Source organism: Diabrotica undecimpunctata, chromosome 10, assembly GCF_040954645.1.
Source record: "Diabrotica undecimpunctata isolate CICGRU chromosome 10, icDiaUnde3, whole genome shotgun sequence".
NCBI lineage: Eukaryota > Metazoa > Arthropoda > Insecta > Coleoptera > Chrysomelidae > Diabrotica > Diabrotica undecimpunctata.
In genome coordinates this window covers 76,009,422-76,029,994 of record NC_092812.1, presented here as the reverse complement: position 1 = coordinate 76,029,994, position 20,573 = coordinate 76,009,422, and the positions used below count along the sequence as shown (strand labels likewise).

At 35.2% G+C, this 20,573-nt stretch overlaps 1 protein-coding gene across 7 annotated transcripts in view; it reads left to right on the top strand.

The window, feature by feature from the left end:
- Positions 1–20,573, top strand: part of Cadps (calcium-dependent secretion activator 1) — a 204,531-nt gene that overhangs the window by 169,242 nt on the left and 14,716 nt on the right. For all 7 annotated transcript variants that reach the window (XM_072546787.1, XM_072546786.1, XM_072546789.1 and 4 more), the window contains 4 exons: positions 710–866; positions 10,351–10,492; positions 13,903–14,212; positions 14,271–14,429. In XM_072546787.1, coding sequence (XP_072402888.1) covers positions 710–866; positions 10,351–10,492; positions 13,903–14,212; positions 14,271–14,429 — 768 coding nt within the window. The remainder of the gene's footprint in view (positions 1–709; positions 867–10,350; positions 10,493–13,902; positions 14,213–14,270; positions 14,430–20,573) is intronic.

Here is a 20,573-nt window from a genome sequence, read left to right as displayed (position 1 = left end):
TACTTAAAATTTTAGGTTATACATAAAAAGTGTGTATATATACATATTTTCTTAATAACTTAAATTAGTAGTGAAACATCCATTGTACTCTGTATTATATGAACAAGCTCTGCATGTACCTGACCATACAACAGTACACATCTATGAGGAAACGTAAAAAAGTTTATGAACGTCGACAACTAAATGTGGAAAGAATACTTCATCCTATAAAGAACTTTACTGTAATTGATTACAGTGTTGTCCAACATGGAATCAAGAACCTTACATGAACTAGTCACTAATAATTAGCCGTATTGAATGTAAATACTTCGAAGAAAAATGATGATACAAAACTAATTGAAAAGAATTTAAATCAGTTTGCAATATCTTTTTAATACAACATTCTTGCAGAATAACTGGAAACTTTTCCTATTAGCAACTATATGTATTATTTTACCGAACGTAAAAACTATATTGTCTTGGCCATTCCTGCGAATCTCTTCTTTTCTTTTTGGTGTAGCTTTTGTATTAATTTACAGTTGTAGTCAATCGGGTGGTAGCTTTCGAGAATAATATTAAAAATGATGCATAAAATTAAAAATTATATGTTAAAAAAACTTTTCCGACTTGTATCTTTATCTCATGCTTCGCTAGATATTCGCTGTTATTAGGAATTTCAGAAATATGTCTCTAATGTTTTTATCCACTTATATACTTTTTATATATACAGGCCTTTGCGTGGTTTAGCGACTTATTGGTTGAACACGCTGAAATATTTTGGTCCTTGTTTGCCGTGGATATGGATAGAGTTCTTGCCGAGCAACCTGCGGATACCTGGGATTCATTTCCACTTTTTCAGGTTTTAAACGATTATCTCAGAGCTGACGGTAAGTACAACATAGTTCAAATACATCCAAATATAACTAAAATAAAAAATTATTATAATAAAATACTATATTGTTAAGATTAGAGATAATTAAAAAACACCTTCAAGTGCAGTATTACTACCATTATAGTCCAGGCGAGATCTGTTTTAAATTGGACATTTTCCATATGAATCTATATTTTGCTGGAATTACTTCAGATTGTACCTTGTATTAATAATCACCATATGTGCCAGTCGCAAACCTTGTGCTTAATGGTGCTTTAACAAAATCTAAAAAAATCGAAAATGTTTGTTTTTGCGTCCATATAACTCCAACTCCAACTCCAACTCTAGTCTATAACTCGAGAGATATTGCACTTAAAAAAAATATATAGAAATAAGAAGTTTGGTTTTTTAATTTTAATAATTGCTTGACATTAAAAATTTATTGTTTATTATTTAAGAAAAAGCAATAGTTGAAAAAAAATAATTGCAAACAAAATGAAGTTTTTTCTTTAAATTTTTTTGACCACTTAAACAACTTAGAGCCGCCATGTTCTGCCTAGAAAAACTTTATAATACGACTAAAACGTGTGGTAAATTTCGTTAGGACCGGTTTAATAGTTTTTGCATAATATTTTTGCAATCCAGAGTCCACAAAAAAAATTAAAAATTTGAAAAATTATGCTGGGCCCAAAATAAACACTTTAATTACTCTAAACATATAAAGAAACTTTAACATATAAAGAAGCGCTCAAACTTTCAAACGTACTTTGAAAAATTGAAATCGGCCAACTAAGAGAGCCCAGAGAATTTTTTAAAGTTATAAACAGTTTTTTGGCTTGGTAATCAACCTCGAAGGACGTCATTAGCAATTGCTCCCAAAAAACTGTTGATTTACAAGTAAATATTTACAATTATTTATAAAGTTATACCAAAATATGCATAATTAGTACAAGGTATATAAAGATCATGTTTCTTTTTTGAAAAAACAATTTGTTTTTTTTTGTAAATGGCAATAACTGCGATGAGATGTTTATATGTTTAGTTTTTCTCTTTCAAACGAAAACGAAAATCAATTAGGACAAATTGATAGTAATAGATAAGTAATTACCATCTACCAGTGACGTGATTTACTTCTTTATTAAAAGGTTTATGGTTAACATTCTGTTGAATATTCAAATGTGGGCAAATGGGGCCATATGCAAGAAAGATGCAGCATATATGCGGAAAGATGCATATGGGCCATATGCAAGAAAGATGCGGCAGAAGATAAGACTTCTTTCAAGTGTGATGGTCAATTTCTGGTTATTGGAATGGTTTCAGTCAATTTATTTCAACAGTTTATTCGCCACAATCAAATATTAATAACTTGGAAGTAAAGGAAAACAGCAATTCTTTTATCTATTTTTTCAATAACAGTCAAATATAGTTTTAACAGCATTTTATCCTTACCTAATAAGTTAAGCAGTAGTCAAGGTGGTATTCTTGATTATTTTCTAAAGAATTGTATTTATTCACTAACTAATCCTTTACATCTTCTTTTTGAGCCATCATTAAAGACGTCGGTTTTCCCAAATTTATGGAAGCATTCTTATATCTGCCCAATTTTTAAATCAGGTAATAAACAAGACATAACAAATTATCGAAGCGTGTGTAAACAATCCTCTATATCAAGCTAAACCTAAACTTTCTGATAGACTAATGCACGATCAATTAAAATTTTATTGTAAAGAGCGCGTAATTTTAAATTTGATTCCATTAAATAATAATTTATAAATCTTCCCTAGTCAATTGGTTTCTGATACCAATCAAAAATGATCTTATTCTCTAATGTTCTTATCACCTTAGTGTCTAAAAAAGGAACACTTTGTTCTTGCTCAAGTTCAACGGTAAATTGTAGGTTTTAGATGATCTAAAACTATGTGGGCTAGAATGGGGCTGATCGGAGAGCCCATGGGAGTGCCAAAGATTTGTCAGTAAAAATTTTCACTAAAGAAAAAATACATATTAAAAAAAATAAAGTCGTATATATGTATATATATTTATTTAAAGTAAAAATTTACTTCACTATGTAATATATGTGAGTTCAGAAACAAAAACTGAATAGAAATAAATTGCGATTATTAAATGTCATAAAATTGTTTATTGCAAATTTCCCATTTTGCACTTAAAATTAGTTTGAACACATCATATTTGAAATCCTTGTCGTCAGACATCAATTAAAAAAAAAGTAAAATCGGATGACAGGAAGCCGAGAAAATGCAAAATTTTGAACTCGCTCATTCACTTTTTGCTTGGCGCGCCGATAGGCTACCCCACCTTCCCACCCATGCACTTCGAGTGACTTTTTACGCGAAAACATTCTTTTTTGTTTTTTTTTATGCATGTTGTCACGAGGAGCATCACGCAAAGATTTTTATATAAAAAGTTCATGATAAGACAATGGTAGGTATTTGTTTAAAAACCAACCCTCTGTCACTTATTGTTAGGTGGCAAATGCATCTTAACTTAAACTTCCATATCTCGGCAACCAATAAACCGAATGCATTGTTTTTTAAAGAAGCTTCTTTCAAAGTTACCTAAGTGTACAAATTTTGAAGTTGATATGTGTAAAACTCGCGAAGGTATTTTATTTATTTTTAAGCCAACAAATTTATTTCTCCTATTTAGTCGATTTCAATTTTTCAAAGTACGTTTTAAAGTTTGACCCTTTTTTAAAAATTTTGAGCCTCAAAATTATTATGCAAAAATTATTAATCCGATCCTAACTAAATTCAGCAGCACAAGTTTTAGTCGTATTATAAAGTTTTGTTATGCGGCATATGAAGGCTGTTAGTTATGTTACTGTTGCCGAGAGGGGGCGTTTGGGCCTGCAGGACCCATCGCCGGCTCTGCGGACTTCTTCCTGTCCTCGGAATTAGACCGGGTGTTGACCATCTTTGCTTGTCACTGATAAAATGGTTTAATACTTCTACTGGTATAAAATAACGGTTACCGTGACAAGTATCTGTTATAGGTAACAGTTCCAAGGAGCAGTTACAAAATAACAGATCAAAAATAGAAAACAGAACAGGTAAAATAGTCTAAGTATACCTTGACTTACGGAAGGAATAACTTAGTAAACAAGAAAAAATAAAATGGTATAAAAGTACAATGCAAAGAAAATGTTTCTAAGTGTTTCTTGACTTACGGAAGAAACAACTTAGAATGAAAAGTAAAATACACAAGATAAAAGAATAGAAAAATGCAGAAATATTCCTAAGTGTTTCTTGTCTTACGGAAGAAACAACTTAGGACAGAAATACAGATAAATGAAATATGTAAATATGAAACAAGGTATGGAAATATTTCTAAGTGTTTCTTGACTTACGGAAGAAACAACTTAGAGTGAAAACAAACAAGAGAATCAAATATGGAAAAATAAGAATACAAATACTTATAAGTGTTTCTTGACTTACGGAAGAAACGACTTACAAATACGAAAAATCAAATACAGAAAAGGTGTGGAAATATTGCTGTTTCTTGACTTACGGAAGAAACAACTTAGCATAAAATAGAAAATGAAAGAGACAAATGTATTAAGTATTTTCTTAACTTAAGGAAGAAAATATCTTAGATAAAATATCGGAAATAATAATGCAACAATGATTATGAAAATATTTTTAAATGTTCTTTTGACTTACCGGAGAAGAACGGCTTAGACGCACAATTAAAATAACAAGTCAAATATTCAGAGAAATATTTCTAAGAGTTCTTTGACTTACCGGAAAAAACTACTTAGACAAAGTACAAATCAAAATATAAAATAGAAAAAGCAAGATAAATATTTCTAAGTGTTCTTAACTTACGGAAGAACAACTTAGACACAAAATACAAGAAAAATAAACAATCAAAATAATCAAATAAAATATCAAACAATCAGCACATGAACAAATATAGATTAATGTATTATTCTAACCTGAAAAGGTCTGAATATACAATAATGCTAAAATAAAATGGTATATAAAAAAATCAGAAATAAAACAATAACTTAGTAGGAACAATAATAGCACCGACTAGGTCTACAGTAGAAGAGGCAAGCTCGACTGACCGATGAGAGAAAATCTACCTGCTTTTATGTAAAACAAATCCTTTGTTTTACGTAGCGAAAGTGGAATTTCCCTGCATCGAATCAATTAGAAATTTGGATTTGGCCAACCTTGGAATTCCCAAGTATTTTAACCGATATCCAAATTCCTTGATGCGTCGAGGACATCCCCCCTCCTCTGAAAGACCTAACGGTGCTAAGAAAATTTATTAAAACAATAGAAAAATACAATTTAAGAATCAAAAAAAATACAATAATAAAATTTTTACCCTAAAAGAATATAATGTAAAAGACTTAAGATAAAAAAAAAACTAAGATATTATACTTAAGATATTTGAACTTAATTGTATATGGTCCGGTAGGCCCAGGTGGTCCAGGTGTGCCGGGTGGCTCGTCTGCTTCCGTCAGGGCTACTTTATTCACCCTGAGGAGGTCCTACGACGTCGTGAAGATATAAGGCTACTCAATTCACCTTGATATCTCCACGTGTCGTAATGGGACCTTATCCTTGTTCATCTTTGGCGGTCGGCTGAGCTGTGGTTCTTTCATCCCGTCCGTCCGGAGGGGTCAGGGTCCTATGGTCAGCATCGTCCACCATCGTGAACTCTTGGAGGAGATACTCTTCAATCTCGCTCCTGGGTACGTCTTCGGAGGTTTGCTGCTCGCGTCTTCGAAGTCGTTTCTTTCTCTTGTGTGTCCGGTGACTTCTCCGGATTTCCTCTCGGAGTGGTATGTCGACCGGACCGTCGAGGATGGGGTCGGTGTCCTCCTCCTCGTCGCCGTGCTCCATCGTCTCTATCAATAGAAGGCATTCGGCGTCTGGCATGTCATCTGCTGTCAGGCTAGGTTCTTCCTCCTCGTCGACGTCCTCCATCGTCTCTAGTAATTGAACGCCGTGAGCTTCTTCTTCTTCTTCGAGTGTGCCTGTACTGATGTCCGCTGTTTCGGTTTCTTCAGTGGTCGGCTGACGTGGACGGTTGTCTAATATTTCATTGTCCTCTTGGGTTGACTGCTCTGCTTGTTGGGATGGGGTTTGATGGAATTCCAGCTGTTGTGGTTTGGCTTGCCTTTCTGCTGGGGTCGCCCAGTAGATGGTGGTTCGGCAGGCAGTACCAGCGTGTAGACATTTTCGGGGTATGTCTACATTGGCCTCTTCCTGCTCCAACCAAGGCATCCCTAACACAACGTCGTGGTTCAAATCCTCCATAACCATGCAGTTTACAGTCGTGTCCAGAGTGTCAATGTTCATATTGACTGCAGCAGTCCCTAGGGTGCGGGATGTGCTGCCCGTGCATGCCAGCTGAACCAGTCCTGGTCCTCGTTGCAGGTCCCGTCTCTGGATCAACCTCTGGTGAACGAAGATCCCGGAGGCACCGGTGTCGACCAAAATCTTCACTTGCTGCCCGTTGATCCTTCCATAGAGTTGGGGGAGGCCTGCTGTCGAGGGTTGTACCTGAATAGGATTCAGTTGGGGCACCATCTTCACAACAGGGTTCAGTTGGCGCCCCAATTGGCGTTTCCCTGGTTCTGTGGGGTTGGAGGTGGTGGTTGGTCCATTGATGGCATCCTGTACTGTCCGCTGGGGTTCCTCCATTGGTCTATCGCCTCAGGGAGTCGAAGAGGCAAGCTCGACTGACCGATGAGAGAAAATCTACCTGCTTTTATGTAAAACAAATCCTTTGTGTTACGTAGCGAAAGTGGAATTTCCCTGCATCGAATCAATTAGAAATTTGGATTTGGCCAACCTTGGAATTCCCAAGTATTTTAACCGATATCCAAATTCCTTGATGCGTCGAGGACATTACACGGGTTGAAAAAATTTAAACGAAAAACTCTATTTTTTGCACTTTTTTCCCACTTATGGCTATTATTTAAACAATAAACATTAAATTTCCAATTTCTAGCTAGTCAAGTATTATGTAAAATTAAAAAACGAAACTTACCTTCTATATTTTTTTTGTAGGAGAATATCTCTCGAGTTATAGGTGAAAAGATGGGCGCAAAAAGCAAAAATATTCGATTTTTTTTATTTTGTCAAATAAAAAATTAAGCACAAGGTTTGCGACTGGCGTATATCGTGAATATTAATACAAGGTACATCTTAAAATGATTGCAGCGAAAAAATAGACTCCTATGGAAATATCCATCATGGTCTGCTTTTCGACAGATCTCGCCTGGACTATTAGGTATTCATTTGTTTTGTTATTTGTTTTGTTACTACAAAATAGAAAAGAAGATTATAAGGAAAATTTCAAAAAAATTTCTTTTGCTTTAAAACCGATTTTTTTCAAAAATAACCACTTTGAACCGGTTAAACTTACAGCTCATATAAACAATACATAAATAAATTTAATTGTAGAGCGGTAACAATTAATTTTATTTGGGGTGGTAATTACGGGGTGATTTTTACGATTTTTTTACTAACAAAAAAGAAGAAACTTAATTTTGAGTGTGTCTCGCCCAGTGTTAACCCTAGAAATTTAAAAAAGAAAACAAAATTAAAACTTTTTTTAAATACTTTCAAGGAGTTTTGATGAGTTTTCCCCGAAAAGTGCTTCATTTTTTTTATTTGGAAGTTAAATTTTTGCTTACATATTTTTTTCGATAAATGCTTACTTTTTGATTTATTAGTAAAAAAACCGCGTGAAACGTCATTTTTATATTGAAAAATGAACATTTTCACTCCCATTTATCTCAAAAAGTATTGACTTCGTGAAAAACTCTATAGAATAAAAGTTGCTTAGAATTATCCATTTCCGGACTTATTTTGTATGTATGTTTTTTCAACCGGTAAGGGGTGACTTCATCCCCCAAGTAAAAGCAACCCTGGGCTTCAGTTCAAAAGTGAAGTAGAGAAAGGAGATGAAAAGAGGAACCTTAATCCAAATTTTCAAGCAAATCTGTCGTGACGAGGAAAATTACACTCCAAAACGGTCATTTACTGGAGTATAGGTACACATGAGTGAAGTCTCTAAATATATGGGTAAAAGCCCTTTAAATGTTAATAAATTCATTATACATTACATTGTTGCTAATAATTATATATGATGTTAAAGTTTTACACAGATTTACTTCATGGCAACGTAAAACTCCAACTGTGTTGCTGGCCCAAATAACAATTATAAAATGTAATCAATTAAGACTTAATCCCATACAAACATAATACTTAACTTAGACATGTTACAAAAAAAGAGTTTTAGAACCGTTTTTATAGTTACCTAAAAATTTACAGGGTGTTCACCATGATATACTTACCCATTCCAGTGCTCACACAAACTCTAATAACGTGCGTATGTTATTCCTTTTCAAAAACTGGAAAGATCTGCTATGCTACTTTATTGTTTTTTTTTTTATTAAATTTGCAAATTTACATTCTGCTATTACAAGCTATTAGTAAATGTGAGTATTGCAAATACATGAAAGGAGAAATTATCCACTGATAACATTCCCAATACTAACACTAACAAATTAAATTAATGTAGGATTATAATTATTTGAAACTAAAATTGAAATGAAAATTAAAATTTTAAATTAAAATTAGTGAATAAAATCTGTTGGCCCCTGTCTATTCAATCTTCGTCTGACTTCTGATTGGAGGTGTAGTTGCTTCCTCGTTGGGGTAGGCTGGCAGATGTTCTAAATAATTTCTTGTTAGTCTGCTGATTTCGTCTTCAACGAACGGTATACCAGAGTCATCATGCAGTGTTTTGTTACTAACGTACCACGGTGCGTTGAAAATCATTCTGAGTATTTTGGATTGGATTCTCTGAATGATTTTGGTATTAGAAGGCTTTGCACAGCCCCATAGTTGCACTCCATTTGTCCATATAGGCTTTATTATGCACTTATACAAGAGACGTTTATTATCTGTAGATAACTGTGATTTTCTTCCTATTAGCCAATTCATTTGACGTATTTTCATGTTGATTTGGATTTTTTTTGCCAAGATGTGTGCTTTCCAAGTGAGCTTGTAGTAGATTCAGGTGTATTTGAAGGTTTCCTGATGGTACTTGGGGGTCATCATCGATAGATATTATGGCGGTGTCATCTGCGAACATGGCTACTATGGTCGAATTTGTAGTTGGGATATCAGCAGTGTATATGAGGTACAGAAGGGGACCCAGGACACTTCCTTGAGGGACACCAGATTTTATGAGATAATAATGAGAGGTTTCTGTAAGGAATCTGACTTGAAAGTGACGGTCTGTGAGGTATGATTTTAAGAGTAGATAGTGAGGAGTGGGAAAGGATGACTTAAGTTTATACAGGAGGCCGTCATGCCAAACACGATCGAAGGCTTGTTCGATATCCAGGAAGGCAGCAGTGCAAATTTTTTTCTCTTCGAGGCATCCATTAATGTTTTTAACAATCCTATGACATTGTTGTAGAGTTGAATGGGCTTTGCGGAAACCAAACTGGTGTGTTGGGATCACTGAATTAATTTCGATATCTTCTGATATTCTTTGGAGCAGAAGTCTTTCTAAGATTTTTTTACATTATTGGAAGTGAGCTGATTGGTCTATATGGAGTAGTAATATTTGGTGGTTTATTTGGTTTACTGATCATAATTATTTGTTCGAACTTCCAATTAATCGGGTAGTAGGCTAATCTTATGATACTATTATATATCATTGTTAGTAGGACAATTGTTTTTCTCGGTAATTTTTTTAATATTAGCCCGGTGATCATGTCGAAGCCTGGTGCTTTGTAGTTATTGCATCTAGAAATTTGTTGTTTCACATTATTAGGAGTAAAGCATTTGATTGGTAGCATCATTGGGCATGGATTATCTAAGAAGTTTTTAACTTGTTCTTCGTTATTATTGTTATTAAGTTCAGGTGCACCAAAAACCTGTGAGAGATGTGCAGCAAAGATTGATGCCTTTTCTTGTTCAGTTTTTCCCCAGCTTCCATCGGCTTTCCCTATAGGTGGTATGTGCTATGTAGGCCTTTTGAACGATTTAGTTGCTTTCCAGATGCTGTTGTCTTCTTTTGACAGGCTGTTAATGCATAGTTCAAATGTATCATCCCTCGCGTCTTCTCGAGCAGTTTTAAGTTGCCGTGTTAATCTATTGTATTCATTTTTATCTATAGGATTGCGACTTCTTTACCATATGCGCCTGGCTCTTCTTTTTTGTGCAACAAGACGTTTTATATATACTGGTATGTTGGTGTCACTTGGTTCTTTGTCATTCTATGGGGGTGTAGCTATTTCAGCGGCTGCATGTATAATTTGGGTGAGAAGAATTACAGCATTATCGATATCGTCTGTTTGCTTTAATCTTATATTTAAATTTAAAATTTTTATTTATGTAAGACTGAATTTATTGTTTTTAAGTTATTTTTAATTATTATATGTGCTTTCAATTCCATAATTGAGATATAAGTCATACAAAAATGTAATCTTCTTATTTTAGATAATTTGAAAAACGGAAGATTTCACCAACACTTAAGAGATACCTTTGCACCACTAGTAGTTAGATATGTGGATCTTATGGAGTCTTCGATTGCGCAGTCTATCCATAAGGGATTTGAAAAAGAAAGATGGGAGATAAAAGGGTACGTGTACTTTAAACTCTTTGTGAAGACTATTTTATGTTTTATTGCTTCTTGGTAAGCCCTACCCTTTAAATAACGTATACCAAGAAATCCTGAGCTCTAGTTAAAATTTATCAACTTTTTTATGCGATCTTTTACACAATATTAACCTAAGTGACCACATAAAGATGAGTGGCGAAGAGTAGAATAACATTTTGGAATGCCGGCTAGCTTTTAACCTGTTCGGCAGTGGTGACGCAGTGCAGCAAATTATCAAATTGGAAAAGATCGCCAGTCTCTTCGACAGCAATCCGTAGAGTAAGAGTAGTTTTTTCTGAAGAAACAAGAGAAACAAAGTAGCTCAAGATGAACTAAACTTTACTGTATACTATCTTAAAAACCAAGTGTATATATACATACATTATTAAAACGTTCTGACTAAAGGGCATCAAACAATAAACCGTACATAAATTTTACTCAAATGTCAATTACAATAATTGTCCATAGCAAATAGAGGATACAAAATAGGATTCAACACACTCCCTAGTGGCGCTCCTGCTCGGATCTCCCTTAATTATTCTTGTTTAATTCGTGTTTCAAAGTATTTACCCGAAATAATCTGATTGATATATGAATCACATTGAATAATAATGGTCTAACTTTGAATACGTTAAATTTGGATAGTTGAGATAAATTAAAATAAAAAATTCAGTTAAATATTTGAACATTAATCAAATGTTTATTCATAAATAATATGGTGTAACATAAATGGGCTTAATGGCAAATTCATAAAATTTACGAAAAATGCCTTAAAAGTATGAGTTTAACAAAAAAATATGAATTTAAACCTCTATAAATCTGAATGATTTTTTCTATTCATCTAATCATATATCAGTTAATCCTCAGAAGATCTATCTTCGAGATTTCGTTTACCAGATGCTCGGGTAGCTAACACGGTGGGCAAGTTTTTATAAAATGATATGTATGGTATGTATGGCAGTAAGTCCATCATGTCGTTCTTCCTTGCAGCTTTAATAGTCCTTCTTGTTGGATATAGTGGTTTATATACTATGTTTAAACTGCTTATGGGCCTACCAACATTTTTCTTTTTGGAAAGATCAACAATATAAAATTAATAATAATAGTCTCCCGTTTTATACCGCTCGTGGCTTTGGGAGTATAGCAGGGTAGTCTGCTATATCTAGGGCCTACGGTATACAAGGAAGGTAACATGGCCAGTGCTACGCTTTAACCGCCTATTATTACCCCTGGTTTTACCCAAGGTACTCATTTTATTCAGGCTGAGTCGACCTGGGGCCTATAGACATTTTTAAAAATGTCTAGTTGTTCTTGCCGACGGTAGGATTTGAACTCCGGACCACCGGCATGCGAGGCAAGCATCCTACCGCTTGCGCTACGCAGGCCCTATTATAAAATTAACTTTCGGAATTTAGAGCTTCCTTAAATTGAAAGAATGAATTCTTAGATTATAGAGATAAAGATTTCTTTTGTAGTACGCCACAGATTAGGAAAGCTAGCTGTCAGCATAGGAAAAGGCAAAGCCATTTTTAAATCAAATGTCCCTCCTTAAACTTTCCCTAGCTGAATCTGCTTTTCGTAAATGCAACTTCTTTTCAACTGAAATATGTTTTTTTTTAAATCATCATTGTCGACACTTTTCAGTTTTAACTCTAGATCATCACACAACCTGCAGGTGTCTTGAGGAGGAATTTTAAAATACAAATTAAATTTTGTATTAAATACCTGATAATAATATTTAATTTTTTCTCTATTCCGGGTTTGATATTCTTCTACATACAGATCATACATCTTTTTTACAGTTAAATTATTGCCTAAGTATTATTTTTTGTAATTTTTAATTCTGGAATAATGACTTTAATAAGCCGGAAAAGTTTTTATATGCCCGATAATCAGAACCATCTAACTTTCTAGAACTTTTAGTACCTTAGCTCTTTGCATTTAGAGAAATGCATCTGTGCAGACGGCCGTTATTTATCTTAACTGTATCAACAACTTATACTGAAAGGAAAAGTACAGAGCAAAAGATCAGTAGGAAGACGCCAGAACTCGTGGCTGAAAGACCTAAGGAGATGGTTCGACCGCTCATCCGCAGAAATCTTTCGCGCAGCAGTTTCCAAAACTACAATTGCCATTTGGATCGCCAACCTTCGAAAGGAGACGGCGCCATGATAAGAAGAAGTATCAACAACATATTTCTTGCGAACTATATGTGTTTTATTATTACTTTTTATACGCATTAAAAATGTGTATACTTTCCTAAACGAGATCCATTTTTAGGACGTTTTCTATTTACGGGTAAAGCTTTTCCTAAGCCATAAATATAGTTATTTTGCGCCACATAGTCGCAGAGCTTCCAAAATGAGTCAAACGCGTTTTGCCCTCGGTAAATGAAAATAAATTAATACACCTCTTCCTGCATTTACAGTCCAAGTTAAAAAGTTTTGCGTTCATTTTTACGCCACTGTTAGAAATGGACTCTTTGCCAGTGTTCTTCAGTTTTTTCTTTCTATTAATTTTCCAATCTTTCTCATTCCTCGATCGTTTTCTGCTTCTAATTTTTACAAGGCCACCTGCAAATGTTAAAAAAACCTTTAAAGTTATATTATGCTGGATAAAAAAATCAAATACTTGTGGATGGTTCTCAACTGCGTCCAGTACTTCTTCATTTGAAGTTTCTGCATCTAAGATAATAAAAAATCTAGCATTATTATAAGGATAAACTTAGAAATAAATCAACCTATCTAAAAATAGTATTTATTCCAAAAAATTTTTTGCGGTTTTGATAGGTTATGTCGACATAATAAAATCATATACCTAATTAATGCGGCTAAAATTATGAAAATTATAATTACCAGAAAAATCTCCGCTTTTACTAAGTATATATGCAGGAGCAAACTTACTGAAATTACTAAATTCATTCATTATAAAACTCGTATTCTACTGCAACCACAAAAAATATTGTGAAATATATTCAGTTATTGAAAGTAATAATGTTCTAACACTTCAGATGTTCCAGTATTATTCTGAATACGTTATACAATTTTTACAGTGAACTATATTGAACCAAAATCATAATAGAGTAAGATTGCGCCATCTAATGGTTGGAGACTAAAACAAGGAGTTATACCAGCTTTACACCAAAGAATATAGACCCATATGCGTCTATAGTCTTTGTTTATACTGATAGATCTAGGTAGATTGATACCTTTTATGTGAATGGCGTGAATTTTCAAAAGAGTAGATTTAGACCATTATTATTCTATGTACCTCATATTTCTAAATATTGTTTAGGTATACAAGTTTTTAATTTGTAAATCCAACTCTCATGCCATACTTTGATGAAATGTCGAGCTATATGTTAACTAGCTTTTAAAAATAATATTTTTTAGTATGGGATGTGCAACATCTGAGGATTTATTTTGGAAACTAGACGCTCTTCAGTCTTTTATAAGAGATTTACATTGGCCGGATGCAGAGTTTCGCCAACACCTAGAACAACGCCTAAAACTCATGGCCTGTGATATGATGGAATCATGCATACAAAGAACTGAATCAGCGTTTCAACAATGGTTAAAAAAGTCAGTTACCTTCATTTCTACAGATTACATTATACCCTCTGAAATGTGTGCGATGGTCAACGTAATATTAGATGCAAAGAATCAATCGTTGAAGCTTTGCGCCGTTGATGGAATTGATTTGGTATGTTTTAAATTTTTTAATACTAACCAGGTTTTATTTATTGCTATTATATTTGCAGCACCAGTATCATACTAAAATTGATGACATGATTGAAAAAACCAATGCTAATATAGTGCAAGGTCTAACAGGTAAATTGATGTCGGTGTTAGAAGCTACACTATCAAAATTATCCCGATATGATGAGGGTAGTCTTATTGGATCCATCTTAAGCTTTACTGTAAGTCAATAAAATATACTCGCCATCATAAAATCCGGGTCACCTTGAAAATTTCAAGTTTCTTGAATATTTTTGCATCTGGTGCAGTAATAACCTTTTTTTAAGCTAATGTATTTTTTATTTGTCATCAATGTTTGTTTTAAAAGAAAAAAAAAAACGGTTTTTTTATCGTTTTTAATGAAAAAGCAGAAAACAAACCAAATTGTTGAAACAGACTTACGAAAGAAAAAATGAAAAATGCACAACGTGGTAAAACATCAGTGGAATTTCAATGACTAATATCGTATATTGCCTCCCCTTGCTCTAATAACCTCTTGCAGACGGGGCATATTCTCAATTTTTCTCCGGATTACATGTTGAGTTATGTTATTCCACTCTCTCACCAACAGATCCTTAAGCTCCTGTGCGTTGTTAGGAGGAGGTGTATGGGTTTGAATACGTTTTTTCAAATCTTTCCAGAGATGTTTGATGGGATTCAGGTCTGGAGACCTAGTTGGCCGGGGTAACCTCGTACTTCTAAGCTCGTCCAAGTATTGCATACTGATCCTGGCAACGTGCGGTCGCGCGTTGTCCTGCATAAAAACGGCGTCTTCTCCAAGCCCTGCCATGGTGGGCATAACATGTTCTTCCCGAATCTCCGTAATGTACCTTCGTGCAGTTAAGGACCCATTTTCGATGAAGGGTAATTCTGTGCGGAAGTCGAAAGATACACCTTCCCAAGCCATGACCGAGCCTCCACCAAATGGCATTCTTGGAGCAATGCAAGCTTGTGAAAATCGTTCACCGGTTCTCCTCCAAACTCTTACACGTCCATTGGATCCAGTTAGGCAGAAACAGGATTCATCTGAGTATAACACTTTGCTCCAATCATTAATTCCCCAATGCGCGTATTGTCGAGCAAAAGATAGTCGTGCAACTCTATGCGCCCGGCCAAGCGGCGGTCCTGTAGCCATTACCCGAGAAGATAGTCCAGAAGAACGAAGTCTTCTCCTGACTGTTGCAACGCTAACATTGCAATTTCGTACTTCCTGTAGGCAATTTCGATGCATAACCGCACTTGAGGTCCGGCTTCGTAAAGCCTGAAACACAAGAAAACGGTCATCTCGTACCGCGGTCGTTCTTCTTCGTCCAGAGCCAGGTTAGCAAACTCATCTCCTGAAAGCGTTGAAGCACTCGTTGAACCGTAGAAAGGCTTGCGCCAACAGTTCTTGCGACTTGCCGTTGAGTGTGACCGTCTTCCACAAACGCAACAATGCGTGCCGTTTCAACAACAGTCAAGGCATTTTTGGCAAAAAATAAACAATAATAAACACTAATAATGGCACTAATAAACACTAATGGCGGCAATAATAAACGTTTGTTTGTTGCGTTTGAACAGAAAGTCGAAGCACAAATGAGATTTAAAACAAGCGGCAGTTACAGGTACCGTTCATTTTGAGAAGTCTACAGTTTTCCGCGCAATCGGCATTATTGGAATTCTTTGTTACAAAGGAAACCGCTAAGCTGACAACAATTCTCAGAAACATGCATTAGTTTGTATTTGTGTTATTATTATTTACGATAAAGCTCGTTAAAAATGAAATAACGGCGATTTTCAAGGTGACCCGGATTTTATGATCGCGAGTGATATACTTTAAACATAAAAATGATCACTCTTAAAAATGTAAATGATGTGAATAATGTATTTGATTGCCAAACCACTTCAGCGCTATAGGCCAGTAAGGGAAAAAAACTAAAAAAATCTTATACAGGTTTTTGAAGATTCTAAAAGATAATAGCTGATGACAAATCCTGGAAGACGTACACTTGAGTTTGGTTTTTTTTTTTTTAGAAATGTTAAAGAGTGATGAAATGATAAAGCAAAACCTAAGATATAAGGTTTTAATCAACATAAATTGTACACATAATGTTAACAAAAACAATAGAAAATAATATGGCAGTCACAGTGACTACTGTCAAACACTGACAGCATAAAGTTGCCTACAATATTCAAAGTCTACAGCCAAAGCAATACCAAGGAGGTTAATATCACATCATTCTCCCACACTATAATCTTCCAAATACCATGGTAAATGACGAATTCTTGCAGATCTTCTAGGTACTGCTGAAGGAGGCGATAAGCTCTGTTCAGAACTCATTGGGGGTTCTTAAAGAAGTAATGAATCCGGTGAAGGGGGAGATGTAGATGTATTTGCCAGGAGCTGAATGTTTTGCGTGGTTGTATTGGATGAGGAATAATTAAGGCTTGAATGTAACTCATGTGGGTCTTCTACGAACACTGATTCTTGACCTGGTATATCTAGTATTTCCCCTTCACCTCGTCTAATCGGAGTCAAATGACGATTAGACACTGTGGTCTCCCGTCCGTCTTTCATTTTAACAAAAGAGTATTCAGGATTTGCCTCTATTACCACCACTTCCTCTACGATAGGCTGGTACTTGTTTTTCCGATCAAATCTTTTCATCAAGACATGCCCAGATTCTGCTAGCTATGACGGATTGTATTCCCATTTGGAGATCGACGTGTGTGCACGAACATCCTTTCATGCGGCGTACAGTTAGTTGCGGTACAGAACAGTGAACAATTGGAATGCAGCACGACAGGTAGGTATTGTTCCCAAGTCTCAATAGGTGATTCATGTGATTCACAGGCCAGTTGAATAGCTTTCCAGACAGTAGAATTCAACTTCTCCACTTGACCATTTCCTTGAGGATTATAAGCAGTAGTTCTACTTGTTGCGATTCCTCTGGAGTTGAGAAACTCTTTGACTTCAGCTGATTGAAATTGAGTCTCTCTATCCGAATGAATGTATGCAGGCATTCCAAACATCATGAATAAGTTATTAAAATTCTTGAATGGGAATCTGAAATACTCACCTATTACCGTAAGAATATAACGATTATTGGTATTCGAAGGCACTGGTCCTTTAAAGTCAATACTAAGGCGTTCGAAGGGAGATGTGGCTTTTATAAGCTTTGGAAAAAGCCCTTCATTCTTAAAGTACCTCGGCTTAATTTTAGCACATACCTCACAGTCACGAGTCATAGTCTTGACTTCATTGAGAGAGAAAGGCAAATTCTTTGATTTTATCCAATGAAACATACCTGGATGACAAAGTGCAGTTTGAAATGACTTAAGTTTTGATGCACCTGTCGCCGTGGTAGTAGCACAAGAGCAGATGCGCGATAAATCATCCGCTGCTTGGTTTTCTTTTCCTGGTCGATACACAATGTCATATTTATAAGGTGCCAATTCAAGTCGCCATCTTTGTATTTTCTCATTTTTAATCTTGCTGGAATGCTTCGTGTTGAACATAAATGTTACAGACTTTTGATCAGTAGTGATTGTGAAAGGCTTTCCTATAAGAAAATGACGCCACTTCTTTAGAGATTCAACAATAGCGCATGCTTCTTTCTCCACACCAGAATGGTTCAGCTCACTAGAGTTAAGTGATCGTGAGCAATGGGTCTAGAATCCTGACTTAAGGTAGCAGCAAGTGAGTGTTCTGAAGCATCAATTTCAACAACAAATGGCATATTTTCGTTGATAGCGTGAACAGATGACTTTGCAACTATAGATTTCAGATTTTCAAAACAAGATAAAGCATCTTCGTTCAATGGAAAATTGTTGACATGAGGTAATGTGTGGACCCTTTCGGAAAAGTTGGGAATCCATTTTGAATAATGGGCAAACATACCTAATACCCTTTTGAGAGATGCAGTGTCATTCGGTGGAGGCATTTTTAATAAGGGTTGCAGTCTGCTACCATCAGGCTTTATGACACGGTTTGGTCCTATAGTATAACCAAGTAAGTTTATTACTGTTTGATTGAATTTGCTTTTGGTTTTGTTTAGTGTCAAGCCATATTTGTCTGTGGCCTTCAGAAAGTTCTTAAGATTTTTGTCATGTTCTACCTTCGTCTTACCACAAACAGTTATGTCATCAAGGTAAGCATATATCCCTTCAAGGTTTTCTGTGCGTATGAGCTAGTCGATTGTTCTTTGGAAACTGGCTGGCTACACCATTGGTAACACCAAACGGAATGCGACAAAAATTGGTACAGGCTTCAAAAGCTGTGTACATCTTTTCATGTGGAAGTATTGGAACCTGATGGTATGCACTTTGGAAATCTATTGCACTCAAAACAGTGAATTGTGGTACATTGGACGCCATTTCCTCGATATTTGGCAGTGGATAGGAATTAAGTTGAGTGAAACGATTAATTGTTTGAGAATAATCAATAACAAGCCGCTTCTTGTGAGTTTCGTTTTTGGTGATAAGCATTTGCGTCCTCCAAGGGGGCTGACTTGCTTTAATAATGCCATCATTTACAAGCTTCTTCACCTCATTTTTATTAAAAATCTGATCTTCAGCACTATGCCTGCGCGATTTTACTGCGATCGGTTTACAATTTGAAGTCAGGTTACAAAATAAAGGAACTGCAGGTACTGAGGCTTCAACTACACTACATGCCTTGAATACTTCTTTAGGTCCTCCAAATTCAAACTCTAGACTTGAGTGGTTAGATAGAACATCATGACCAATTATAATATCAGCACAGAGATTTTTAACTATAATTAAATTAATGTTGTCGTACGAGTGGTCACCAAATTTAATATTTTGAGTAGTCACATCTTTAATTTCAGAAGTGTGCGATAATAGGGCCATAGAAACAGTCTCAGTACAAGGCTTCCTAGGGAGTTTGCACAGGTTAGCAAAATCTTCATTAATAAAACTGAGAGAGCTACCAGTATCTATAAGGGCATCAGCACGAAGACCTTTTATAGATGCAGGCACTATAGCTTTCTTCAATGAAGCAGGAGTAGCAGCAATAATGCAGGCTGTGCAGTTATCATAGCCTTCAAATACGTTGGCAGATGTACTAGTGCTCTTGGAGCGACAAACCCTTGCAAAGTGTCCCTTTTTATTACAGGATTTGTAGATGGATTCCCGAGCAGGACAGTTCTTCTTTGAATGTATTGGCCCATCACAGAAAAACATTTGTGTCCTGACCTAGAAAAGTTAGTAGAGTTGGTAGCAGCTGTCATAGTGACACATTCAGAATTTGTTGGAGAGCTTTGTGACTCAAATTGATAGTTACCAGGTAGCGCACTAAGTGTTGAATGTTAATCTGAATAAGAGTTGAGACCTGAGAGTTGAGTTCTGCCATTTCCATTTAAATAGCTATATTGTAAGTTTCTTCTAAAAATTAGTTTTAAACTCTCTAACAATCTCGATTGTATCTTTGTGGATGTCATTCCAGCCATAAGAGCTCCACGGATCGTATCATTTTTATTAGTAACAGCATCTACAGCAGTAAAATTACAGCCTTTTGCTAACTGTTTTAAAGATTGCATGTAAGAATCGATAGACTCATCTGTCTGTTGTCGTCTAGTGGTTAGTATGTGACGAGCATGAATAGTATTGTTTGGTTTGATGAATATTTTGTCAAGAGTTTGAATGGATCCGTTGTAAGTGTTAAAATCGCTTATATATGTATATACTCGTGGCGAAATATTATTTACTAACAGTTGTAACTATCAGCAGAAACAGCAGGAGTGACAATATGAGCAGCTAAAAAGTTCATAAAAGTTCTCTTCCAATGGTCCCATTCCTTTGCTGTTGATGTCACAAATGGATCCCCGTCGAACCACTCGGGTCTTAGATATGATAGACCCGATATGATAGATAGATTAGAAATGATAAAGCAAAACCTAGGATATAAGGTTTTAATAAACATAAATTGTACACATAATGTTAACAAAAACAATAGAAAATAATATGGCAGTGACAGTGACTTCTGTCAAACACTGACAGCATAAAGTTGCCTACAATATTCAAAATCTACAGCCAAAGCAATACCAAGGAGGTTAATATCACATCAAGTGAAAAATTATTTTTTAACTATAAAACATTTCTTATACATTTTAGAGAAAAATAGTTTAAATAAAAATTGTAGATTTAAAGTGTATTAAAAAAACTGCATCATTTTATTAAATTAGTTTTTAAAAAACAGTTTGAAAAGGACTGCTTTTTTTAGCTTAAAAACATTTAAAATAACTTTAACAATTTTTAGGTTGCACGCTTGTAAGTAGGCTCAATGAAAAGCTCATAAAAACACACTTTTTAAAAAAACAGAACCT